We start from the raw sequence: 27,382 nt of genomic DNA, 5'->3' as shown, positions 1-27,382 counted from the left end.
CGAGTTATCCCACTGAAGGCAAAGAGAAATTTCTGTAAGTGTAGTCACTAGAAACAGCAAACCCAGCTCTGCGTTCATGTTTCAGGGAAGGTAATGGAGAGCTGTCCACTCTCCCATACAATTTGGAAAAAAGAACAAGTTTCAACGTTGCTGATAATTTTTATAGAGTTAGTGACAAGCTACTGAAAAACTAATAATTATTATATATCATTATATATTGGAGGTTTTGTTTCACCCAGCAACTGAAAATTTTGATATAATTTCAAATTTACAAAAATGTTACAAGTATAGAGCAAAGAAAGCTCAGATCCTCCAGTTGTTCATATTTTGCCGCATTTGATTTGCTGCTCTCTTTTTCTCTATCTACATCTGTCTAGCTGTATCTTTCTTGCTTGCTGGCTTTCTACCTACCTACCCGTTTTCCATTTTAAAGTAAGAGTTGCTTATATCAGGCCCCTTTACCTCTAGATACTTCAGTGGGAAGACCAAGGACGTTCTGTTTCATAAACAGAGTACAACTGTTGTAAGCAGGAAATTTAACACTAATGCCCTACTACTACAATTTTGTCTACCAGCTATTGTCAAATTTTATCAATTGTCCCACTAAGGTACTGGAGGGTTTAAGAGAATAAAAATTATTGTAGACATCATGTTAGTTTCCATTTTAGTATGACTCTATGAGGGATTAAATATATATGATATCCTTCTAAGAGAGGGGAGAAAATATGAAAAATTCCTGAATAAAAGCCTGTAATTATTTTGTGATTTCTGGAAGTAGCAGTTCCAGGAAGGGCTCGGATTTAGGCATGCCATAAGGGACCAAGAGCTGCCAGAGATGGTTCTCAGGTTTGCACCAGAGACCTTTGGATGCACCAGACTCTTAGCATGCTTGTTGCTCTCACAACTACAGAGCAACATTCTATGACTAAATTAACAAGAAAGATACAGACCTACACTGTAAGACTTATTTATTTCTTTTAACTAGAAGAGATATCAACAGTCATCCATTTAAACTCTTTCAAACTGCAAGTGAGAAACTGGGGACCCAGATATGTGCGGTGACTGTTGCAAAACCCTGCAGCTCATCGGTGGCAGAGCTGAGACTCAGACCGGGTGCAGTCTCTCGGTTCCCTTCTAATTGTGCTGTGTTGGAGGGACTGCTGTGAGTTAATAGGTTTGAACCTCCAAGAAGAAAATATTGGACACAAATTCCTTCAGGCTCTTCCTTTCTCAGATGCATTTACTAGGCAGAATAAAATAAACATTATACAAGATAATGATACTCTCATTCAGGACTTGAGATGAGGCTTCTGTGCCAAGTGCTTGTTGAAAGCATTCGTGGACAGGTATAAAAGGACTTGAAAACAATGATCAGAAAAATTGTGCAGATAATTTATCGACCAGAAATCAAGTAAACATGAAGTCTATCACAGTGGCTTTGTCTTTTAAATTTATTGTGCCTCAAAGATATTTAAAGTGCTTAAAATTAAGGCATTAAAACAACAAACATCCAAAATGTTTTAACACTTGAGTGAGTGATAAATTACTTACGCAATCTTTTCTTCTTCAATGCGATTGATCTTCCCTCCGACGTAGATTCTTAATTTACAGTCTTTCCACTTTTTTCTGAGAGTCAAGATATAGGGGATAAGGAGTGTTAACCCTGAAGAAAAAAAAAAAAAAAGAGTAAATTATGACAGAAAGGATGAGCCTATCTAACGGAGAGGAAATGAATGGCTTTACATCTTTATTCATTCCTACATTCATAGCTCCTCAATAATTTAAATCTTTGGAGAACACAGAAATGTTATGCTTTAACTGATACCGTTTTCATATACCTTCTCAAGCAGTTTGTTAAATTTATCAACATAGAAATTCTGCTCCCTAGTGTATATTCTGGGATTTTTTTTTTTTTTTTTTACCTCCATCATCAAACAACCACCAAACATCAATTGTGCCTTTTCCTTGCTTCTTTTTAAATTGGGTGCTGGCTTCCACCAGTTTCTGGTTGAACTCCCCCACGTGCATGGACTGGATTGTGTTGATGCTGTTGTCTGTAATGAAAAAGAAAGAGGTACATCCATTTGTCTTTTGAGGAAAGAAACAAAATAACTTTCCAATAAGTCTATTCAGGAACATAGAGGAAGGGGCATGAATTTATGTCATTATACTTATGGGTAGAGTGAGCTCTGTTCTTCATAAAGGAGTGATAAAGGTCGAATCCCACGATAATTTGGATTACCTCCAACAGTTCAGACAAATTTGATATTGATTTCATGATTACAGTTTTCATTATAAAGCAGTGGATTATTTTCAGGTCCTTAGTAATCTGTCTCAGAGTGGAATTATTTAGACATGTAATGCTAACTTGTCTGATGCAAAGACCAAAATATCCCGATTTTTCCAAATTTCAAATATAAATCAACTTAATCATACTTCCAGATTTACTTAAAGGTAGAATACATGGTTATTGGTTTTCTAGAGATAAGAAAAAGAATCAGAAATATTCCTTCATTAGACAATTTGTTCATTTGAGTGCAATTTTGGTGTAAATTCCATAAATGTCTGGATTATAAATGCTGCCAGGGACCATGACCATCTTGACTCTCTGTGACCCTTTGGTCCTAACGTTGGCCTGGCTTACTCCTCTGTTTTCAAGGAACCTGTGAATCTAAGGGAAAGCCATTCAAACTATTTGACTCCCCATGAATGAGATGAAGAAACTAGGAAATATGGAAACACATACCTTCTCTTGAGTTATAGTTAAAGGTGCACACAAAGCACTTAACACATTTTTAAATGCAATTTCCACCCTAATATGGACATGATGAAAGTGCACCAGTGAACTAGGGCACTGTTTGAGCAGGATCCTAGCTCCTATTTGTCAGTAGGATTTCTTTGCTACACCATATATGTTATTTCTCATTCCCACATCTTTGAAAGTTGTGACTTCATCGCTCTATTTCAAAGAAATGGTGTCAGCATAGTGCTTAGAGTAGAGCTGACAGCCTCTTCAGAGCTTCCTGTCTGATCTAAGAGGTTCTGAGGATGCTTTGTTCTGTCTTTTGCTGCTTCCATGTTTGGGCCTGTCAGTTCTGAAGCAATTATCTCATATTGTTTCTATCTCCATAGGACCACTGACGGAGAAAGTAAATATCTTTACAAAACGAACCAAACTCTGCCCCCCTTACATGCAAATCAAAGCATCCAAAGGATTCATGTATAAGGGCCTGAAGGCAGAGTCGGTCCTGATCTAGAACTCAAAAGACTTGTCAACTAATGAAAGCTCAGAGCAGGAAAGAGGCCTACTTTAGAGCTGTGTTTGAAAATTCAGGTGTTGGAAACAAAACATAACATAATTTTGCTCTTCTGAGAAATGTTGACTTTCAGAGGTGTACATTTTTGCCAAAAGTATTGTGATGCAGAAACAGAGTCGCAGAATAAAGAAGTCTCACTTTCATTAATAAAGACATTAATGCTTCTTTCCTCCCCATCAGCTAGAGAATGGTATTGAGCTGTGACTTCTGAATTTTCCATTGCTTTTCAAACTGTACCGCTGCATAGAGCAGATTCAATGGATAGTTAATTCCTTTCACAAGTACACCAAATAATTGGAAAGGGAAGAAGATAACAGTTAGCGTCCAGATGGTCTTGTTCTAATATTTGCACCCTGAAAGTCCTGATGTACCTCCAACTTTAGATTCAAATGCATCAGTTGTCTAGAAAATGTCATTTTAATGGGAGTACTACACAGTAGATTCTCTCCTAGCCCAGGAATATTCCTGGCACCCAAGGGTACCTCTATTATTTTAAGGGGGGAAATATTTGTATTTCCCATTTTTCTATGTAAATATATAAAAATCACATGACAGGTGAAATTTAGTCCTTAGTTTATTGTAGGAAAACAAGCAAACAGAGTCAAACTTTTCCCAGGGTGGGAGATGGCCTCTTTGAAGGGCCTCTTTGAAAGGTTGGCTCCTGTCAACCTAAACCAGCAGCCTGCTAAGTCTCAGTTTGGAACTTGCAGCTTGACTTGGAGACCCTGCCAGAGAAATGATCTTTCCTGAGCCTCACACCAGTGAATGATTTCAGCAACTTCAGGATTATTTGTGCATGAAAGAAGTGAATGTTAATGTTCTAATTTTCTACCAGAAGAGGTCGCTGTGTACTTCATTTAACTCAAGCCTGCAGTGTTTCTGGAAAGAATGCAACTTTCCAAAAAAAAAAAAAAAAAAAAAAAATCAGATCTTTGAATCACCTGTTTATAAAACTTCTAACAAGGTCTCATTTTGTGACCTTCCATTCCCAGGATGTATACTGAACATTCAGAGATTAGTGTACCGTTCAGCCAAAATCTGTAGGTAATTAGTGTCAATGAATTCCCAAGTCCAGAATTCTGGTTTGTGATAAAGATGCTTTTTTGAATTTAGAATTCTGGCTGGATCCCTTATTTACCTGCACCAGTTGACGTTCAATTTCCTGAAGTGTCTGCACGGGGTGTGTGGGGTTGTGTGTAGGTAATCAGTCTGGGTACTCGGTCTTGAATTCCTATCTCCTTTCCACCTTAACAAAGAACTTTCTGTTTTATGGTGTTCAGTCCGCTGAAGCACTATATGACTCCCAAAACAAATACTGTTATTTTAAAACATAGTTTTTACAGTAAGATGGTACAAAGGGGTGAATGTTGTAGGTAAATGACAATAGTGTCTACCTTTCAGCTGTCCTACCTTCTCTAAGGAAGTGTCTTTCAGTCCTTACCTACACTCAATACCCCCAGCATCTTAGACGCTGACTGCTGACCCCTACAGATACTCAAGTCATGGTTCCTCTTGTCATCTTCCTTGTGAATTTTAAAAGCACTTACCTTTCTTAGCAGTTGGCTTGGTAATGTTCAGCTTGCTAGCCTTTTTAAACAGGCCTCGGATGCCTCCACTTCCTTCTTCACATTCGTTATCTTTGATAGTGGCTTCCAAAGCCAGCCTCTCCTGTTCTAACTTCTCTAATTCTTCTGATGAAAGAAGACAAAATCACTTACTTAACTCAGAGTGCCAAAGTTTCCAGGAACAATCTATGAACAATTTTAACATTAAAAATGGTGTCTATGCAATAGAATGATTATTTATACATAATATGATTTTTCTAAATGATTATTAAAAAGTAACGTATATCAGTAAGTTGTATTCAGAAAGCAACAACTAGCTCAGAAAAATGGCTCTATGTGTTAAGTTACAATACATGAAGACACTGGGTTTTTTTTGTGAGGGTGAGGGAGACCACTTAATGCCATCTTTATTTACTACAGGTAAAACCCCTCAAAACCAAATCCACTGCACATAAGATCTTGTACACAAACAGCCACTGATTTACTGACCTAAGCTACTGGGCCAGATATTTTACACCTGGAGGGACAAAATTGCGGAAGTCTACTTGGTGTATATCAGTGCCTCCTGAATTGAGACATAAAACTAAAGAGCAAGAATTAAGGGAAGAGAACCAAATCCAATAATAAACTCCCTGGGCTCCAAATACAAATTACAGTGAAAAATATCCACCACCAACAGTTCTTTCAGATAAGCAAAATACTTTCCAGAGTGAGTGGCCCAAGTGAAAGAAAGAAAAGTGCCTGTCAGAGTCCACACTGCTAAAAAGTGTCTCACGACAGTGGAGTCTGGAATACGGGTCAAGCTGTGCACGATGTCCTGCCCAGGGTTTAGCCCCACTACGCAAGCTTTGATGTTACGTCTGGCTGCCTTTTATCTTTTTTGGATTCTGATTGTGATGAAAAATTCCCAGCTGCTGTGTAATGCATTACATCCCTCTCTGACCTCAACCTGCAAGGGATCAGGGTAAATAAGACTTTAAACGCCATCGTATGGCCGTGCTAAAGAATGATGGGCATTCTTGCTTACTGTGCTAGGGTGGTGCTCTCGTCAGACCCCTCATCCCCTTGCCTGCTGAGAACAGCCTTAGAAAAAATGAGCCACTTTCCGAGGAAGAGAGTAGGAAACCTAGATTCAGTGTTGCAAAACACTGGTAGGGCTTCTGTAAATGTCAACCCTCGGAGGCTGTTGCCTTATCTATCTGGGAAGTGGTGCTATACAAACTCTAGATTTATCAATTTTGTACTAACTAAATCTGTCAGGATAGTCACATCCCTAGATGGTGCTGTTATTCAGCTACACAGAATTGTCTGGCCCCTTTCCAGGTCCCAGCAATTAATCTTTTGCCAGTGGCATGAGATTTAAGGTCAAATCACCCATGTGATTTCCCCAAAGCTTCAAAGGTTCTCAAGACCAGTAGCTATAGAAAATCTAAGAAATTAGACGGATGGTATTAAAGCTCCGACAGGAGTGGCTTACCCTGGACTTTCGAAAGGTGAACACAAGCTGCATTGCAGTGGGGGTCATGACCAACTACAGCTCCACTGCTGGCTTTATTTGACACTAGGCGAGTCACTTACTTTTCCTATGCCTCTCGTTTCTTATCTGTTAAATGGAAAATCATAACCTTTCGCCTTTCCCACACTCCTAGCTTTGCAAGAAGAATAAACAACTGTTCCTACATGGTGCTTGGTTGCTCCTTAGAGAACAAAGCACTGAGTGCATTCTATAGGCAATGTATTTATGCAGCTTCTGGAAATGGGCGTAGTCATGCAAAGCAAATCAAGTATTTTGAGCAGCCTGGGAGTTATTTTGGTAGTTAATATTTATTGCACACTCTTTGGGTGCCAAGGGCTGTGCTGCACAGTATTCCTTCCCAAACAACTCTGAGAAAGTTACTATTATTATCCTCATTTTGTAGATGAAGAAACTGAGGCTCAGAAAGATTAAGTAATTTGTCTGATGTCACCCAGCAAATAAAAGGGTTCAAATGCAAAGAGGTCTGCTTGACTCCAAATCCTGTATGTTCCCCACTAGGAAGATCTTCTGCTGTTGGCTTATGACTATTCTTTCTAAGTTGTTTGACTTAACCTCCAACTCTTCCCCCTCAGATGAACCTAAACACTCTCGGGCCCATGGTGGAATGCCAAGATAACTCCCCAAAACTGTGATTCCCTCAAAATTGTCATTTCAAAGAGAGGACCCCAGAGCAGCAGCACCACTGTCCTGGGCGATGCTCCTGAGCAGGGGGTCAGCTGTGGGGTACCCTGCTCTTTGCAGGCAGATTTGTGAGCTGCTTTGGGGACAAATGCAAAGGTTGCACGAGGGAGGGAGTTCTTTCACTTTTCTCTTTCAGGACAGGCTCCAGCATCCCTGCGATTAGCCACTAGTTGCCATGTTCTTTGTCTTCTAGTTTGGACAAAGGAGGAAAAAAAATAAATCCTCTTTTGTAAGGAGGCAGCTAGCTGAGTGAACTGGGAGCTACTCCAACAATTTGCTAGAAGGTATGAACAAAGCCCATCCTGGACAGAGTAAACTGCAAAATCCCAGGCCTGAGGGACAAAACCAGACTTTGTTGGAATGAGTCAAATTTAGCAGTTCCCTCCCAGACAACAGAGACAGAGGATGACAAAGCGAGTCAGTTCTAAAAGCTGAAGTCTGCTTGCTTGGCCATCTTGGACTTTCAGATTCACACAGTAGTGGGATCACTCACAGTGATTTTGCAAATCCTTATTAAAGTTAATTCTTAATTATTCACTTTGTAGGAGATCTAAGGCCTCCTTCTATGCACTCCCTCCTTTTCTCTTTTCAGTGCTAAGTAGAAGTGACGTTCTGATTATCTGTTCTTCTGAATTATCTATCTGGAGTACTGCTTGCCTCTGTTTGCATGCAAAATCACAGGCAGACTTTGTCGAAACATTTCTTTCAACAGGAGTACTGGCTAGCTGACTTGCAAAAGTGTACCATTAGTCACAAAGGACATAAGACCAGGGAGTAGGAATGGAAAGATATAAACTGATTCCCACGAGGCTGACAATAAAAAGTACTCATTCCGTCACTGCTACCACCTCCGCCATCACCTCCAACCACACTGTGATGTTCAGGATTCACAAACCCTTTCCAGCAGTATCTTACTTCATCCCAGCACCAATGCTGGAATGCAGGCAGAGCTAGTGCAGTTCTCCCCATTTTACTGTGAGGGGAGACTTGGGTTCAGACAGTTCAAGTGATCTGTCCAAGGCTGCACAGCGGGCGACCCAAGTCATCTGCTTTCAATTCTAGTGCCGTCCCTCTACCATCCTTCATGAGTGGTGTGCTCTGACTGCCAGTATCTGCCCATGGGGAAAATACCCAGTCTGCATTTTTTTGAAGAAACCATCCCCAAATTTCTCAGAGACATTTCCATGACATTCCACATTTCCATAAGACTCTTTTTCAACCTTTATTCCAGTAACTCTGTGTGACATGGAGCAGAGCTTTAAGACATATATCTACTGTAACTCCTATTTGTATTGTGTTTGTCTCCTGCAACTGCTGGAGGATAGCGTACATCGTATTTCATCACCACCACTTACTGAGAGTTTATTTTGTGTGAAGTACAATTGCCAAAGTCTTTGCAGCCATCATATCCTTTAATCCAAAACAACAAATCTGTCAGGTAGGTACTGTAACGAGTCCCATCTGAATAACTGGATTTGAACCGAGTTCCAAGCCTACGCTTAGCCTTCCCACACTCCCATTCCCACTGTCCGTTGTGCCCATGCCTCGCTGCTAGGGCACAGCGCTGTAATCACTCAAGAATAGTTTGTTGAAATAAAAGAACAGGTCAATTCTGTTCAATACAGTCCAATACATCTGGAAGTATTATCTCTACAAAGGAAGAAAAACAAGTGAATTGTGGTCAGGGCCGGGGGTGTGTAAAGCATGTAAGTATGTGAGGAGGTAGGGACAAAAGACAAGTGTTGGTACGAAGTAGAGTTAATGTCGTATACAAAGTTACAAAAAAAGGGGGCTAATAGTGGCTGATAGGACAAATAAGGCTGGAATGTGACAGAAGGTAGGATAGGCAAGATTAATCCAAAGAATGAGAGGCAAGGGCAGGGGTCCTTTCCCTGGAAAGGGCCGCCACCTGGGCATCTGGTGGGGATCTGAATATTGCATATTAGATAATGTCATTGTACGTCATGATCTGCAAAGCCCCACTTCAAGGGGGAGAGAGTAAAAGCCGGCCCTTCTCTCAGTCCAGATTAAGAGAATCCCTGAGGTTCTAATGATGGAAGAGAAAGCTTAGACCCTTAGGATCTACCAGTTGAGAGTGGGTTTCTAACCAAGTCTTCATACACACCCCAAAACAATTCTCGCGGGAAGAACAAAGAGTGAGTCCTGAGCTGCATCTTCAAGCAGATGCCAAAACCACTTGAACAGTAGTTAGTTTATTTTCAAGTGCTTTATAAATTGATTGTCTGGTAACCAACTGGAGTAAGTATTCTGAAATTCAATTTAGTTGTCAAGGTTGCCTCAACTGGTCTATTCCCAGTCTTTTTTTGTTTTCTTCTTCTTCTTTTTTTAAACAACGTCTTTACAAATAGGCAGGAGTCTACACATTATAATTCAGTATGAATCTTAAAGATAGAGAGTAGTCAGTTACCTGACAACAGAAGGGAGAGCAAGGAAACCCACTGAGGAATCACATCCCCTCCGACTTCACAGCATCCTTCTTCTTTATTAATTATTAAATTATGGTTCTTTCTTGGTCACTCAACTCAAAGCTGTAAATGCTCACATGAATCAATGTGCTGTACCCCAGGTGAAGTCTAGTTGAATTGAAGGCAGGAAGCAATCCTGCAGTGGTCGCCTTCCAATCAAGTAATTATTTACTACACTGCCATCTGTCTTTATTTTGCTAAGCCACTCCATCAGACACAGCAGAATCCTCGTGCTCTGAGACGGCCATAAATCTGTGGCACTTACACGGAACACTTGACCACAGTACATTGCGAATCACGTTTCATCGTGTTGTTTCCTACCAGTACAATTTGGACTCCATGCTGTAGTTGGGAAACTTGCTAAATACCTCCTGGGAAGTGAACACTATGAAATACTGCATTTTTTGTGTTGTCAGGCAATATAATTTCTTAAGAGAAACTATCAGCCATTAGTATTGGATGAGTTGCTGCAGTAGACAAGCTATACTGCTATGAGCATCAATCTTATTTACATAAAAAGTTATTCTCCTCACATGAGACCATGACACACTATAGAAATAATTGTCATTAGCCGGTAAATTACCTATAAAGTTGATTCCTATTCACTGCTTTATTAACTACAGTATATGGGCACTCTGATTGCTAATATTTCCTTTAAATTATAATCTGTGATGACACTGTGGTGTCTGTGTTGGAAAAGCTATGATGATAATCATTAACATAGTGTAATGCAATCCTTAAGATTTATCAGGCTCTTATTAAGCCTTATATTACAGTATAATATAATGAAACAAAAGCTTATTTCTTCCAATTCAAAATCTAATGTGAGGACTATGTCATAAATTACATAAACTCCCAAACAATGCATGGAAGTATGGGGTAAAGTTAATTTCTGTCATTATGCTGTTGTTTTTCTGCATGTTCATGTGTTTGTAATACTTTTTTTTGGTTTACTCTAGGTTATTGGTACTTATAATTATTTTATTAGTATCTGACTGTATTTTCCCTTTCTTGACTAAGAAGCAGAAATATTTCAAACATCAAAGTTGATATAAAGCAGATACATCCCTTGGGAAATTAAAAGGGGATGCAGTTCACCGCCAGGATTCTTTCAGAAATATACAGAATTCACTTGCTGTACTGCTTTATAGAATTAAATTGATGGAGTATTTTGGCAGATGGAGCCGTGAGGGGTGGGAGCTACATCATACCTTTCAGCTTGAAGAGATCAACATAACAGACAAAGCAAATGTGTAATTTAATACAAATTGTGTTTTGCATCCTCATTTTTTTAGATGGAAAAACAGTACAGCACAAAAGGCAGAAAAAATGAAAGTAAAATGTAGAATGTTAACAACAGAACAGGTCTCTTAGTATTAGGTTCTTGTAATTGTCCTCAACGGCATGTCTGTCTTAGCACAGACAAAAACCTATGTTGGGTTTTTAAAAGAATAGGTGGAAATCGCCTTGTTCCACTCCCAGCTCTCAGATTTCACCACTGCTTCTCATTATGTAAGTCACTGTCCTCTCTAGCTCTCCTTTTCAAAAGGTAGATGGTGACTTCAAATAGATGTGGGTTTGACTCTTAGCTCTACCAATTCCATCCTTGTGAATCCTAGGGAAGCCTCAATTTTATTAGCTATAAAATGGGGGCAATGATAGCATTTTCCTGATAGGATAGTTGGGATGATAAATGTTATATGCAAACATGAAGCAAGACACATGGCACATCATAAGTGCTCAGAAATGTTAGCTATTGTTGCTGCTAATGTATTAAGTTCTACTAGGGAGGAATGTGAATTAAGCATGAACGCCACGTAGGAATTTCTGTATCTGACATAGAGATATAAAAGGTCCATAACAGGGAAAGGGGCATAAAAAACAGGAAGGCTAAGGGCACCAAAGAGAACCTTATGCTGTATTTTTGCATAGGATGGACCCTCAGTTTTATTTTTTAAAGCTCTTCATACATAAACATAGAGTATACATATCAGATAGCAGTTCTCCATGTTAAAGAAAAAGCTTAATTTCTAGTTTCTTCTTCTTTTTCCTCTTCTTCTCTTGCAACACATCAGAATGGTGGCATCAGAAAATTCACCTAATCTACTTATGTTCTCTTCTAATATGATGGAGGCCACCATGAAGTGGCCATGTAGAATCTGGACCCATCAGGTCCCTGCACTCTCAAATCCCTTGCAGGCTTTTCCTTTCTGTGAACCTACCTGGCAAAATCCTGATCCTCTCTACCCTGGATACCAAACGTCACCGTCACTAGAGAAAAACTGGACAAGCGGCAAAATTTCTCCAACTTCACAGAGAGAATTGAAGCCATTATACATGATCTTCCTCAATTTACCACTCCACTCTTCCAAATCCACATACCTCTTCTCCAATCCTCACTTCTTTTGCTCTGATTTTAGAAGCTGAAGCATTTTCCTTCTGTTTCTGACGAGCTCTTCAATCCATGCCTTTCCTCTGATTCTTCTTGTTCTTCCATGATCTTATTCCAGGGGTCATCTCTTTCTTTACTCTCATCTTCAATCTCTCCCACTTGTTTGGGCCCACTTTTTTTTTTCAGCCTGGAAACAAGACTTTCTCCCATCTTAAAGTCTACAGGCTTTCCTGTAGTAAATCTCTTCAGTCTCATCCCTCTCCTTAGCATCCAAACTTCTCATAATGTTTGGCCACATCCATATTCTCTGCTTCATCATCTCACAGTCTCTCCTCAACCCACTGCATTCTGGATTCTGTTGGCACTGCTCTAGAGAAATTGTTCTAAGGTTATCTGTGCCATGTCAATTATATTTCATTGGCATTACTGGTATTGTTGGCTGTATTTGACAATGCCGGTGAACCTTCTTATTCTGAGCACTCTGTTCCCATGGTTTCTGTGACACCACAGACTCCTGGTTCTTTTACTTTCCTGACCACTCCTTCCCTGCTCTTCCTTTGGGACCCTTCTCCTATGTCTTGGGACTCTTGACTCTACACACTCTTTGGGTTATATTTTCCAGTGTCACAGTTTCTATTTTCACCTTCATTATGATGTCTTTTGTATTACTTTGGTAGGGCTGCCATAACCCCTACCATAGACTGGACAGAACACAGCAGGAATTTATTTTCTCGCAGTTCTAGAGAATAGACGTTCAAGATCAAGGTGCTGGCAGAGTTGGTTCCATTCTAACGCCTCTCTCCTTGGCTTGTAGGTGACCATCTTCTCCGTCTGTCTTCATGTGATCTTCCTCTGCTCTTGTCTGTGTTCTAATCTCCTCTTTTCATAAGGACTTCATTCATATGGAATTAGGACCCAACCTAGTGATCTCATTTTACCTTAATTAACCTCTTTAAAGACTCTATCTCCAGAAATAGTCACATTCTGAGGTTAGGACTGTAACATATGCATTCTGGGGTCGGGGGGTACACACTTTGACCTCAAACATCTAAATCTACATCTCCAACTCAAATTTCTCCTTTAAGATCAAGACTGTATAACTGCCTTTTGGACATTTCCAGTAGGATTTCCCACAGGACATTGTTTAAAACTGAACTGGGGTTGGAGGAGGATATAGCTCAAGTGGTAGAGTGCATGCTTAGCATGCATGAGGTCCTGGGTTCAATCCCCAGTCCCTCCTCTAAAAATAAATAAACCTAATTACCTCCCCCAGACAAAATAAAATAAATAATATAATAATGAATAAATTAAAAAAAATAAATTTAAAAACTGAAAAAACAAAAAACCTAACCAGACAGCTTTTCATTAAACCTACCTTTCCTCTTGTGTTTCTCATTTCATCATTTCCATTCCACACCACCATTCACTCAGCCAAGGAATCTTTTTTTACTCCTCCCTCTCTCACATCTCACACATCCTGTCAAACCCGAAATGCTGCTCTTTGTACGTCCAAAGTACTCCGGTACTTCTCTCTCCATCCTCTGAGAGAGGCTGCTCTAGTCCAGGCTGTCACCTTCTCTTGCTTTGATTATTATCAAAACCCTTTTGATTTGTGTTTCTATCTCCATTCTAGTCCTCTTTGAGTCCATGCCCCCATAACTGAAAGAGTATGAGGTCTAAAACCCAAATTTCACCGTATTATTCCCTCACTTAAATCTCTTCAGTGATTCCTCACTGTCTGCAGAATATGGTCCACACTTTTTAATATGGCAGTGAGGCTTTTAAAATCAGACTTTTGTGTCAGCAACCTCATATTTCACTACTGTCTGCTTCATACTTTTCAATAACATTAGTCTGCCCTTTGGTTGCCCATATACCCCATTCCTCCACATTCCTATGTCTTCACAACTTTGCTAATGCGCTCCTCTTTGCCAGGAATGCTATTGCTCTAACTCTTGATTTTCTTTCCTCCAACTTTGGTTGGTTAACTCCTGCTCATCCACTAGATCTAAAATCAAAGGTAATCTTCTCCAGGAAGCCTTCTTGGAGTTAGATGCCCCCTCTCCCCTTCCCATAATACTCTATTAATATGCCTATTATCACACTAATAATCTACCCATTTCCATTATGAGGGTGTGAGTCTTTTGAGGATACAGGCTCTTATTAGTCTTAGTCTACCCAGCACTGTCACATACACCGTGCCTGGGACACAAGAGATATCCCCCAAATATCCTTTTTCTAGTGTCATGTTGACAGTGGACTCTACCGTGAAGTTCAGCTAAAGAGAAAAGTCATGGATTAGTGTCCTGCCCTAATATTTTAGTGACTCTTTAGATGTGTCCTTCATTCCATACACAAGACGGCATGTTTACACTCTGAGACTAAACAAGAAGTGTATGGACCACTCATCTGAATTAGTGTTTCTGCCTCTGAGACTTAGATTAGTGATTCACAGCATGATACATTCAGGCTCATTTCCATGTTAGCTACAAACCAGATCACAGATTCTTAAAAATAGAACATATGGTTTTCCAAGGAAAGAATTAATCTTCATTTTCCTGAAACATCTTGCAAATTTGGCAGATTATTTTACTGAAGGTATTTATTTTCAGTGCTGCTGGTTTTGCGGTTTTGTGATAAGAAGAAAAACTAATGACTGCCCTGAATTATTCTGTGTTTCTGGTTAGCAGGACAAAGGCCACTTGTGTTAGCAATGGGGAAAACACTGGGAAAGTGCACACACCTCACGTCAGCACAAGAATGTAAGCTTCATCGTTAGGGGGTTTTGTCTGTATTGGGCACTGGGCTGTCCCCAGCACCCAGAACAACACCAGGCATGGAGTAGCTGCTCAGAGAATATCTGTTGGTTGAATAAAGGAAGTACCTACCTTGTACCTGAAGAACCTGAGAGATGTCAAACCCTTGGCTGATTCTGACTATGACAACACCAATCTCAAAATCAAAGGCATCACTGAAAGTAGAAGCAAAGTGGTTAGTGACTTAAGTGACTCTCTTAATCCTCAAGATTTGGACTAATACTAAACTACCTTCTAAGATTTTAAGGTAATTAAACTACAAAACCTCACTTTCGAACATAGCCAAGAGCTGATGCCTTTTCTGTTTGTTTGTTTTCCATTTACAACTTTTAAAAATGTATTCTGGGTAAAGGTAACTAACTTATTCAAACAATACTATCAATTAGAATTTTGATTAAGATCAGAGTTTTGATTCTTTTCTAATGTAAATAAAACAATCACTGAAATATTTAGAACAGAACTTTTAAGGCTGCAACGACCCTTTGAAATTATCAGTCAACCCTTTTGCCCATTGAGGAGGAATCCTACAACATTTTTTGGCAGGGGATGGGAGGTAATTAGGTTTATTTATTTATTTATTTTAATGGATGTACTGGGGGGTTGAACTCAGGACCTCATACACTGAGCTATACCCTCCCCCAACACTTTTGACATCAAATTCCCAGTTAAAAGGGTCTCCAGTTCCTCTAAGGAACTTTCACCATTGACTTTGGAGAGACCATTTGAAGCAACACTTTTTCATGGCAACTCTATCCTGTTGAAGTTGTCTGTTGTGCCTTCTCTAAACCCAACTCAACGGCATTAGATTATCTAAAAGAAAAAGAAAGGCTCACTCTTTTATCTCTGTTCTTGTAGAATATTATTCTCTGCCCTTAAATTTTGGGCAAACCAATTAGTACTTTGTGTTCATTTGAAATATTCTCCTGTGGGGCTCCTTTGTTCAATCTCATGGATCTGAAGCCCAAGAAATCTTTCCGTTCAGTCACCCTTTCCCAGAAACAATGCAGTTTGTGACTGTCTCATGATACGCAAACAAATCTAGCCAAAGTAAACCTGTATTTTCAAACAATGATATAAATAAATGCAGTATAATATGAATATCCATTCAAAATTTGAACCATAAGTGAACTTCACTTAAAAAACAGATCCATTCTCGCCAAAGTTGCCACAAAGTAAATTCCTGATAAATCTTGCTTCTAATTGTCCTTGATTATGAAAAGTAGACAGTGTGCACAAAAAATATTTGGATTCTGCGTTAGAGTAATTGTGGCTCCCCAAAGACATCCACATTCTAATCCCTGGAACCTATGAATATGTTACTTTACATGGCAAAATGGACTTTGCAGGTGTGATGAGGTTAAGGACCATGAGATGGAGAGATTATCCTGGATAATCTGGGTGGGCCTGGTGTAATCATAAGGGTCCTTAAAGGTGAAACTGGGAGGTAGATGAGGGGGTCAGAGGAATGTGGTGTGAGAAGGGCTTGACCCATCGAGAGCTCTGAAGATGGAGGAAGGGGCCATGAGCAGTGGGAAGCCTCTAGAACCTAGAAAAGGCAAGGCCAGGAATTCTCTCCCAGAGCCTCCAGAAGGGATACAGCCCAGTCCACACCTTGACTCTAGCTCAGGGAGTTTGTATCCGACTTTTAACCTGCATAATTATAAGCTAACACATTTGTGTTGTTTTAATCCACTAAATTTGAGGTGATTTGTTATAGCAGCCAACGAAAACTAATTCCAATTAGATTCTAATTAAAATTAAACCTTACTTTAAAAATCTTTCATTCAAAGAAAAGTGGTAAAACATCATACTATTGTTGTGAATCCTCTTTATGTTAACAATAATACTGTACTTTAAGTCATAAAATGAAAAAGTTAGAAAAGGAAATACAATATGGATGCATGATTGTCTTCCTTCTATATCGACCCCATTGATATGGTAATAAAGTCATTTAACTTTGCCAAGCCAGCTAAGTTTTACATTAGTACAAATTTGTGCCACCTTAACACTGAACTTTATTACCAAGAAGACCAATTATTAATTTGATATAAAAGCCAGAAGTCTCTTCAGCTTAATATTACAGGGTTTGATTATTTTGGTCCTTGGAAGTTTTAGAATGTTTGGGTTGGTAGGGAGGCTGAAAGACAAACTCATACTTCTGTATCAACTAGTGGACTCTAACTGAAGGTTTACATATTTCTTCCTGTTTATTCCCCCCCCCCTTTTTTCCCAAAGGTGAGGATGAAATTTTACTGAAGAATCTGGATAACAGAGAATGGATCTAATCCATTTCTAAGAATATCTGGTCAGCAACTGACTGTGATTCTAAATATATCAAAATGCTATTTGCTAAGCCTGGGAAAATTCTGTCTCTGCTCACTTGATTTAGCCTTAACCTGTTGAACTTGGAGCCCCAGCAGGAGCCAGAGGGCAGCATGTTGCATTCAGGCTTTATATGCTTGAAGAACAGGATTCAGGAGAAGGCACTAAGTACATAGATTCCTGGGTTAGGAGGACTGCTAAGTGAATTTTTGTTTGGTCAGTAATGCATATAATTTCAGAAGATGAAAATTATTCTCTTATCCTTCTTTTTAATAGAGCTAATCTTAGAATACTTTTGTTATGTTTCCTAAGTCACCCCCAATAATGATGCTGATTCTAGGAGGGGCCAGAGGACATCGCCTGGTATAAGAAGCACTGTGTATATGCTTGCTTTGAAGGGGTGAGGATTTCTTTCCTGTGTATTATGGACATTTAAGTGTGGCTGGATCTCTCAGGGCACGTTCTCTACCCCATGGTTTGAAATCAGAGTGAAGTCAGACGGCAGACAGAGGAAACCTTCCATTTTCAGAGTTTTTGACCCCAAAGACAGCTGTTGGGCATAGCTAACACTGCCCCCCATCCCATTTAAGACAAATCAGGTTAAGTATTTTCAAGCCTGGAAGAAAGGCTCAGTTTTCTAGAATGGTCACTGAGGACACCCTGAGCTTCTCTGTGTGTATAGAATTTGTTTTCTCTTACTCAAAAGAAGGGACCAAGCCAGGCGATACTTTGGTTATGTATGTACTTTCGGAGGTAGCATAGCATTGTGATCATTAATTCCAACTTTGAAGTAGATTGACCCTGGGTCGGAATTCCAGCTCCGTCACTTATCCAACTTTGTCATTTTCTGCATGTTACTTAATTTTTCATATCTGTGTCTCTCCTTGTGAAGTGAGAACAGTAGTAGTACTTACTTCAAAGGCTTCTTGTGAGAATTAAGTGGGATAATTCACGCTAAGGACATTAGCCTGGTGCCTGCTAGTCTTTTAAGGATTATCGTTATTATCCCTATCCCAAGACTTCTTGGGTTTTGAGATATTGGATGTCACATACCTTTTAAATCTCACAGTTTGTCCATAAGTCAACACCACTACATGTCAGAGGCACCGGACACACGGGATCCTCATACCAGCAAAGGGAGAGCTGAGGCTCGGGGGTAGCGCCGTCATTATCGAAGGCTCGGGATAAGACAATGACTGAACTGGACACACCAGCCAACCAAAGATTCCAAGTATTTTGAAAGAACAGTTCCTTCTTTACACAGCTGTCCTTTGCGTTTAATCTTATAAATAGGTTTAAAGGTGTAACTCTTAATATTTACCTTTTTCTTTGACACCGAATTGCCCCCACCTGCCCCCTCTGAGGCTGTGGTTCCCTCAAGTTCTATTATTGGCAGTGTTTTTTCACTCTGATAAAGAATCCAGAGTACCAGGGGAATGTCCTCTTCTCGGGCAATTTATTCTGTACAACAGTGTCGGTTATGTACTGCCCTGGTTAGTGCTTTATGAACAAGAGCACGTCTGGAAAGCCATCACTTACTGTATGATTCCCACGTAGTTTTCAATCTCTGTCAGGGGAGCCTTCCTCCAGTTTTTTTTATATCCAATCACCAGAGTGTTTGGTTTCATTCTTCCTAAGCCCGAGGCCTAAACAAAGGAGATAAACACATGGGCGATCCTTACCAGACCAGGAAACTACCATTACAAATGAAAAATAATGTGCAAAAGAGCACTGAAGTAATGTTCTGAAGATTCTGAAGATTAGATTACATTTTAGTGCGTGTCCTTCATGCCCGTACCCAAGCATAAAATAGAAAGATTAGTTCTAAATCATCTCAGCCATAAATGGATTTTAGATGACAGAAATGTAGTTTTCTAAATTAGCAGTCATTTGCATTTCTTCTGATACACTCATTAAAATGGTTCAATAATTTAAAATCAAGTGAGGGTTGGCTTAACTGTTGGCATGCATGTTGTAACTTAGTGGTTCAAAGCTCATTTCCACCTGCTGTATCTATAATGTCATTAGCAATAAAAATCCATGTTTGGAAAATTCTTACACAGAAGGATCACTGAAACTTCTACTTATATTATTTATTGAAGAATAACTGAGCTGTGTTTCCAGAACCTAATCCTCTTACATGACAGTATCATTAACAGCCATCTTCCATATCAGAAGTTTCATTCCCCTCATTAGATGACAGGATATGGCTTCCAGTTAATTAAATTTAATCCAGCAATGTTACTGAGCACCTATTAATTGCAAAGTGCTATGTCAGGTGCTGTGAGAGAGTGGTGAGGCATATTCTTTGGCCTGAAGGAGCTTAGAATAAGGTTGAGGTGACAAGATATATACAAATAATTATAATTCAAGTGCAAATGCAGTAGGAAATCATATGGAAGCATAAAGGAAGAAAAATTGAATTCCAGCTAAAGATTCATGAATGATTTCATGGGAGAGGTGGCATTTGCTTTGGGTCTTGCAGGTTGATTAGATGTTGCCACGTAAAGGTAAGGAGAGTAGTAGAAATGAAGGAAGGATATTCTGGGTCACACGAATGGTGAAACAAATGACCAGAGAGAATTTTAGAGAGGACAGTAGCAAGTGGAAGGAGATAGGCATTGATGGAGAGTTCCTGAAATAAACTTTGCCTCCACCACATTTGGTGTATTGCCCTTCAAAATGTACAAGTAGCAGGAGGGCTCCTCAGAGCTGTCATCTGGCCCTTGGCAGGTACGTGGCAGTGTGGATGTAGTCTTTTCCAAGCCTACAATTTGGGGATGTGGTCATTCGTACCATAATTTCTTAGATGCAAAGAAGGCTTTATACAAAACGGTGTAATTGTGAGTGCTTCTCTTTAATGCCACTCTGTCCTGCCCTTTCTGTCATGACCCCTCTGTACTCCTCTTTTCTTTGAAGAAATTCATGTGCACTCGCTTTATGCATTGTCAAATTTTTTACAATTTCTTCTGGATTAATATATTAACTGTTTTCCAAACCAATGTCTTTTCTCTCCCTGTTTTTATTCTATGTCTGTCCTCCCATTAGGAGCTGAGATTTTTTAAAAAAATTATTTTACTAATCTTCCGTGATAATTTTGCATTAAATGTGTAACCTTCCCAACATATTTAACCAGAGCTACTGAAAAGTAACTCACTACTAGAAGAAAAATCAGCATCTTCCAAAGACATTTATTTCCATGGTTTAGCAAATTAATAACAGATGAAAAGAGGCTCGTTGAGGGCAACAGGTCTTTCAGAAGTGGTTTCTTTGCACGTGCAGCTGCTTTGCGAGTGTTCTTCAGGGATATTAGAGACAGGAATGCATCAAATTCTCCTACTCTCCAAAATATTAAAACTTAATCAATGCTTTTTTCTTTCCTGTCTGCACACCATGAGAGTAACCTGGATGCAATCCTGAATTTTGACACTCTTGTGTATGGCAACTCGGAAAGTTAATACATCATTTAATGTATGTAGAATCATGTTTTTCCAACCATATTAAAGCCAAAATTATTAGAAAGCCAAGCCCTACAGCTTCTGAGGTTCTCTTGGATTCCTATAGGATTCTCTGGCCCTCTAAATTCTGAAGATCAGAACTAGGGAAAGAGTCTATATATTTATTATAGAAGGGGAGGAAAAAGCAAAGCATAAGGGAGAAAAGAGGGAAGAATTGTGGGCTTTAGTGTTGAACCACAGAGATGATTACATTTAATTTAACATTCTGGAAATAATTTAGGAGGATAGGGAGATTTTACACCCAGATCACCAGGCATTTATTTAGTCTTGCAGCTGCCCTCACACCATTTACAAAAGAAAAAAGGAAAAGAATGCCTGACTTGAGCATTGCTATATGCAGTATGAGATGTAAAAATAGTTTGAAGTTTTAATAAGATCGTGAACATCGTCAACCCTCAGAACAAATTTGCATTTCAATAAGTATGGGGACAGAATGTGTGCTGTTGGCCAAAGGCAACCTCATTTTCCATTTCCAGTGTGTCACTCATAGTTCACTGTAATAGAACCTCTCTGCTTTTGTTTTGCTTTGCCTATCCTCAGGAATTCGAAATGAATTCCTTACCCATCTGCATTGATCTCTGATGCTAGTCTACCTGGAGCCATTCCATTTGGGAGCTTCATTAAAATGGAGTGCTAATTGTCTTTCGACTCTGTCTTCATTCCCTCAGTGCCAGCCTTACCTGAAGGAGACTCCGGACACCATCTCTGAAACAATCTGCCGCCACTGCAGCATAAAAAGCCTTGATTTTGTTCTTTATAAGCCAGGCCTGCTTTTTTGCCATGCCACTGTTCATCTCTTTAACACACAGCTTGCGCGGTCCCTGTACGACACAATGAGATATTGGTTAGCAGCCCTGCTGTTATACATCGCACTGCTGTTGTTTTCTAAAGGACAAAAATAGCCAGCAATGCCCCATCGAGTTAAGAAATGGGAGAGAGGGGAAAACGCCTCACTAAACAGGGTTCACACAAATTCAACCTTCTGGAGAGGACCTGGGCTGCTCACATTACTCACTTTCCAGGCGGAATGTCTTGTCGTATTAACACCTGCTTAATTAACTGCCTCATGTCAAATGAAAGAAAGAGCTGAGGGCATCGTGGCACCTGAGAAAAACACTGAAAATGTGATTGAAGAAATTCAGGATAAATACACAGTCAACCTTTGACTCAATAGCGAGAGCCACATTCAGCAAGGAAATCTCACCTAGAGCCCAATTTCAAGAAATGTGACGGCACTCCTGGGAGCCGAAACATGGTGAGTTGCAAATCCTGGCATGAACTACCACATCTTAACAATTCTAATAGGCTCTTTCATTGCTTTTGTGTGTGGTGAAGATACCCTCACACCACTTCTCCTTGTGTAATGTTGACATACTCCTATTCAAATGCACATTTCCCACTCACTCAATGAAGTTGATGGGAACACAAGTTCACATACCTGTGGCATAGGAAGAATAAAAGAGATTAAGAGACAAAGAGGCAGGTGTGGTGGTGGTAGATGAAGCTTTTTATAATTTAAAAATGAGTTCTGGAAACTCATTTTTAACAAAAATTTCTGTTCTTGCTTCTGACTCCTTAAAAGTCCAAGCTAGCTCTATTCTTTGCATGTTTCAAATCAATCCAAAAGGTATTTCTGATTATCTAGTATGTGTCTGACAAGGGTACAAATCTACTACTTTCCTGGAAATTCTTTCAGTTCATGAAGAGATTTGGTATTTTATTGAATTGCCTTAGATTTCTTACTGACCACCTGAGGTCTTAGTAAAATGCAGTGTGTAGGACAGGAATGGGGTTCAAGTTTCTGCACTTCTAACATACTCCCAGGTGACACAGATGCTGCTGGTCCTCAGACCATGCTTGGGGTCGTGGGCTTAGAGGGTCTTGGACTAGAGGGAAAGAGCTTGGTACTATGAAAAAGACACCAGGTTTTGTGGTCAGACAGAACTGGGTCCTAAGCTTGGCTGCTTTGGAGGTAATAAATGATCTCTGAGCTTTGGTATGTTATTCTGGAAACAGGGATCAAGTCTATCCTGCAGGCTTTTTCAAGTAATCGTGATAAAGTGCCTAGTACGGTGTCTGGAATAAAGTAGGTGCTCATCCAAAGTTGATTTTTACTATCTTAAATGAGTGCTCACAATCTTGTCGAAGCCCCAGACCTAGTCCCACCACTGTGTTTGTTCCACAACAGTTCTGAGAGAGCAGTGAACAGGGAGCCAGACCTGGCTCTGGCACTGACTAGCTGATACCCCGGGTGTCCCAACTGTCTTCTCTTGATGTGAGCTCTACATTTGGAAGAATAAGAAAGTTGTCTAGGTCATCACCATCCAGTGTGATAGCCTGTATCCGTATGTTGCTATTGAGCTTTTGAAATGTGGCTGGTCCACATTGAAATGTACAAGAAGTGTAAAACATACACTGGATTTTGAAGCCTTAGTATGAAAAAAAAGAATGTAAAATATCTCATTAATATTTTTATGTTGATTACATATTGAAATGATAACATTCTGGATGCATTGCATTTACCTGTGTTGACTAAAAAAATGCATAACCTAAAAGTTGAAAGTTATGTTTTATTCGGCAGACTTTCTGAGGACTCCAGCCTGGGAGGTGGCCTCAGATGGCTCTCAGAGCCTGCTCCAAAGAGGCAGGGGAGGAGCCAGGATATATAGGAGTTTTGCCACAAAGCCCAGGTAGTCGGCACATCAAAAGATTACTGTTAATTAAAGAGAACCAGATACCTCAAGTTAAGGAATTTAGCCCTTTTCTGTGTAAGGGAAGGTGCAAAAGTGTGGGCACCTTGAAATCATTTCTTTGATATGCACCTAGCCGTCTAGGGCCAGTATCTCGTGCTTTCCCATCCCAGGCTCCCTCTGGGGGCACCACTGGGGGTGGCTGCAGAGGCCGGGCTGCCTGCTCGTCTTCATCCTGAGTTCCCTCTGCTCACTGTTGTGGGCGGTGGTGGTGCCTAATGGCTTGGCCGCAGCATCCTTTGTTTACTGATACGGCAGGCAATGTTTTTAATTCACATCTGTTTCTTTTTACTTCCTTTAATTGGCTACTAGAAAATTTGAAGTTCCATTTGTGGCACATATTAGTTTTCTATTACACAACACTAGATGTTTTCTGGGGTTTCTTCTACTTTCATATTCTGTTTAAATTGGATTAGATTCTTTGTGCACTTATTTTTACCAGAATACTTTCTAGAATATAACAATACATCAAAACATGTAATGTAAGTTTGGCTACTGTGCATTATAGTTAAAAAACAAGAACCTCCAATAGAGATGGAGATGGTTAAGGTATAGGAAGGGTGGTTATTAAACCAGAAGACCTAGCCTGGGGAAGATTTATCATTATAGATCAAATTTTGCTCAGGGTACTAAACTGTCAATTCATTTTGAATCACTACTCCTTCTTCGGAATTCTAGGCACCATCAATTGCAAAAGAAAGAGGAACTATTTTATTCAAGGAAGCTGAAGGGTAGCAAAAACCATGAGACAGAAGAATGACCAACAGCTGGGAAAGGTATCAGACCATCAGTGTATTGACTTGTGTCACAAAGACTGTGACTCCTTGGGGAAACTGGCATTTATTTAAATAAATATAGTCTAATGTGTAACTATTAGTATTAGAGAAATCCAGATTAAACAATAATTGTGACAGAGAGATTTACTTTAATGCCTAAATTTGCCATATTGAGAAGTCATAAAAATATTTCATGCAGGATCTCTCTTTGCTAAAAGCGGTTATAATACCCTTGTAGCACACTTACTAATGTGAAGCGGGCTGCAGTACAAATGTAGTATGGAAAAAGCAAACAACAAGAGGGGAAGATATCCTGGAACATAGTTATTCAACATCCAAATACGTCATAGTCACAAAAATGGATTTTACCACCCAATTAAAATATTATAGAGGTTAGCTCAGTTAGGATCCAAAGTATGAGTATATAAATTAATTCAGGATTTGAACAAAGATGCTCTAAGAATTTTGTATGTATTGTAACTCTGACTTTGATTGAGAAGGGAATTCTAATTATTTAATCTGGAGAAGAAATTGATGTGACACTACTTCAAATAAATGAGTATTATGAAAAAGAATTTCCACAGGGTTTCCAATATCGTGGGGATCAAACAGAGGAATTTGGGTCAAATGCAGTGTTCTTTCCAACTTTTATATTTTAAAACATTGAGAGTCCTATTGCTCTGTCTTTGCTTTCATTGCCTCTCTGGTTGGAACTGTGGGAAAGAAAAAATTTCCCTTTCAAATCAGGTGCATATTTCATCTCACCATGCATCCCCGTGTCCGCTCATAGGTCACTGCATTCTTCCTGAGTTTTGTCATGTCATTAATTTATTAGCATCATGACAGAGATTCCATGACTAAAGAAGAATAAATGTATCTTAAAAAAAAGCATTTTTTTCTTGATGGAGCATAAATACCCCTTCTCTTTTCAATTTAAGAATTTGTGAAGACCTCTTGAATTGATTCAGGGGCTCACCATTTTCCAAGGTCCATCACAGCAAACAGGTGGCAAGTCAGTGATTCAGAACCTGACTGTGTGTCTCAAAAGTCCGTGAGCACCAGCTTCCTAAAGTTAAAACTTAAACTTTTATCTCTCAATATCACCGCTACTATTTAACCTTTTTCACAACGTTGGCCTAATCATCAACCACTACGCTTTTGGGAAAAAAAATTTAATAAGTTGACTTTCCCTACGTTGCTTTCCATCTGTTTCTTGGTAAAAATGATTGACGACTGAGCGTGAGCTGGAAAATGGTGACAGCACCTACAGCCCCAGGAGCCCACAGAAAGTAACTACCTGGGAAGTCATTAACTGATACAGTAACTATTTTCTGTCCCCAAGAGAACACCTGGCACCTGGGAACAAGACCTTTGGGCCTTGCTGGGAGAGGCCAGCACAGTGATGTGCAAAGTGGTCCAGTATACACATCAAACAACCAGAGCCATTAGTGGTATAGACTCAAGTACTTACTTGCATGAAATGATATTCCAGAATCATACTCATTTATTATAATTAAAGCAGCAAAGAGTTAATTAAAAGCATTATCTCATCTCTATAAAAAAGATCTTTTCTCCCTTGCTCATATATGACTGTTTATATTCCCAGTTCACTTCTCCTATCCTAAAGGTATTTTATTGTCTCCTAAACTAAGTTTTCTCTAAATTGCTGGAGAAGAAAAACACCCCCAAACTGCTTATTCCATCAAAACTGGCTCTTGTATTATATTGGCCAAAATGAAATCCACTAATCCAGGGCACCAAAGTTGATAATACGGGAGAAGGGTGCTTGATAAGATTTTTGGAAATCCTCTAGGGTCACGGTTGGTCATTACTTAACCTGTCAATCTTGTGTAGACAGTAGGAGTCCCTCTACCCTCTATGGGATAATTACCTTGAGTTGTATTGTTTGAGTTACTATCCCATAAACGCACTGAGAGAAAAGAGAATATGACCAGCTTGCTTCATGCAGCATTTAGAGTATTGCCATGTGTAAAAAGATGCTTAAATGCCGGTCATGGTGACATGTGGTAAATGAATCCCTGCATCATGGCACAGTCGACTGGCCCCGGGGTAACACAGCTTCCTGACAGCCCTGTTCCCTGGCAGGTATTGGAAGTCTGGGGAGTGGTACCTGATTCTAACAGCACGCTCAGGGATGCAGGTCTGCTAAGGAGGTCTCCTCGTGGTGTAACACAGAACGCAGTCGGGTGACTTGATATCCTGGCTCTGCCACTTTCTTGTTCCTGTGTCCCTGTGCATAATTTAATTTTCCTGGATCTGACTTTTCTTATCAGTAAAATGAGAACAGAGCTTCTTTTCCTTTCTGCCTCACTAGACTGTTCTGTAGATGAAATATGAAAAATTGTAGGAAAACATTTTGAAGAACAGGTAAGTATTATAACAATACATTGACATGGCTGAGAATTCTGAGTGGTGGTTGTGCGTGAGAGAGAAAGAGAGAGAAACAGACAGCGAGAAATATACAGAGAGATTGAGAGAGAGCGCTTTGGGAACACAAGTAGAGAGGCAGGCTGGTTTGGAGAACTTGGACTTATTATTTTGTTATAATTTTAATGGCTTCTCCTCACTTTAGTGATTGGTGATTGGTCAATAATTATGGTTAAATGTTTAGCATCGACTTTGAACACCTCCTGGGAAGACCACCAATAAATTACCATTAGTCCACCACATACTTCCTGAACAAGAAGGAACTCGTTCAGCTCTGAGTGTTTATCTAAGGCATGGAAAACTTGGTGTAGCTCCCTAGGTATCTGTAGTGTCATCCAGTTTATCCAAATATTTAACCTCAATGCTACGTGCTGTCATTTAAGGCCAGTGTGTCTGGCTCCCTCCTCATGGGTTAATCTATATACTAGTGCTCTCTAGCTCATTCTATCCTTTCATATTTCTGGGGACAGTTATCACCCCAAATATTTTCATTTGATTTCTGAGCCAGTTCTCTTTTTCTCGACTCAAAGGCCATCATTTGGAAATATTTATCATTTTTATTTCGTCTCCTGTGAAATCTGAAATGCATTTTATCCACTCGTTTAAATTCGGGGTCATGGACCCTTGCTAGTCCTTGTTACATGAATCAAGGCCGAGGGTTCTCGTCCAAACTGCCTTGCCAGTCTTCTGTCACTGCGGGTACCTGATGGGCTCACCTAAAAGAGCACAAGTGAGCAGGGAGGGAAAAGCACCTTCTGGGGTGAAGTGGTTCTT

The 27,382-nt window shown here is 39.7% G+C and overlaps 1 protein-coding gene across 3 annotated transcripts in view; it reads right to left on the bottom strand.

The window, feature by feature from the left end:
• Window positions 1-27,382, bottom strand: part of SLC12A1 (solute carrier family 12 member 1) — a 78,435-nt gene that overhangs the window by 9,795 nt on the left and 41,258 nt on the right. For all 3 annotated transcript variants that reach the window (XM_074366075.1, XM_074366074.1, XM_074366072.1), the window contains exons 18-23: window positions 21,315-21,455; window positions 18,656-18,762; window positions 14,867-14,949; window positions 4,865-5,008; window positions 1,923-2,054; window positions 1,552-1,663 (exon numbers count right to left, since the gene is read on the bottom strand). In XM_074366075.1, coding sequence (XP_074222176.1) covers window positions 1,552-1,663; window positions 1,923-2,054; window positions 4,865-5,008; window positions 14,867-14,949; window positions 18,656-18,762; window positions 21,315-21,455 — 719 coding nt within the window. The remainder of the gene's footprint in view (window positions 1-1,551; window positions 1,664-1,922; window positions 2,055-4,864; window positions 5,009-14,866; window positions 14,950-18,655; window positions 18,763-21,314; window positions 21,456-27,382) is intronic.

Source organism: Camelus bactrianus, chromosome 6 (genome assembly GCF_048773025.1).
Source record: "Camelus bactrianus isolate YW-2024 breed Bactrian camel chromosome 6, ASM4877302v1, whole genome shotgun sequence".
Classification (NCBI taxonomy): domain Eukaryota; kingdom Metazoa; phylum Chordata; class Mammalia; order Artiodactyla; family Camelidae; genus Camelus; species Camelus bactrianus.
Note: the sequence above shows the minus strand (reverse complement) of the source record. Positions and strands in the feature narration are given on the sequence as shown.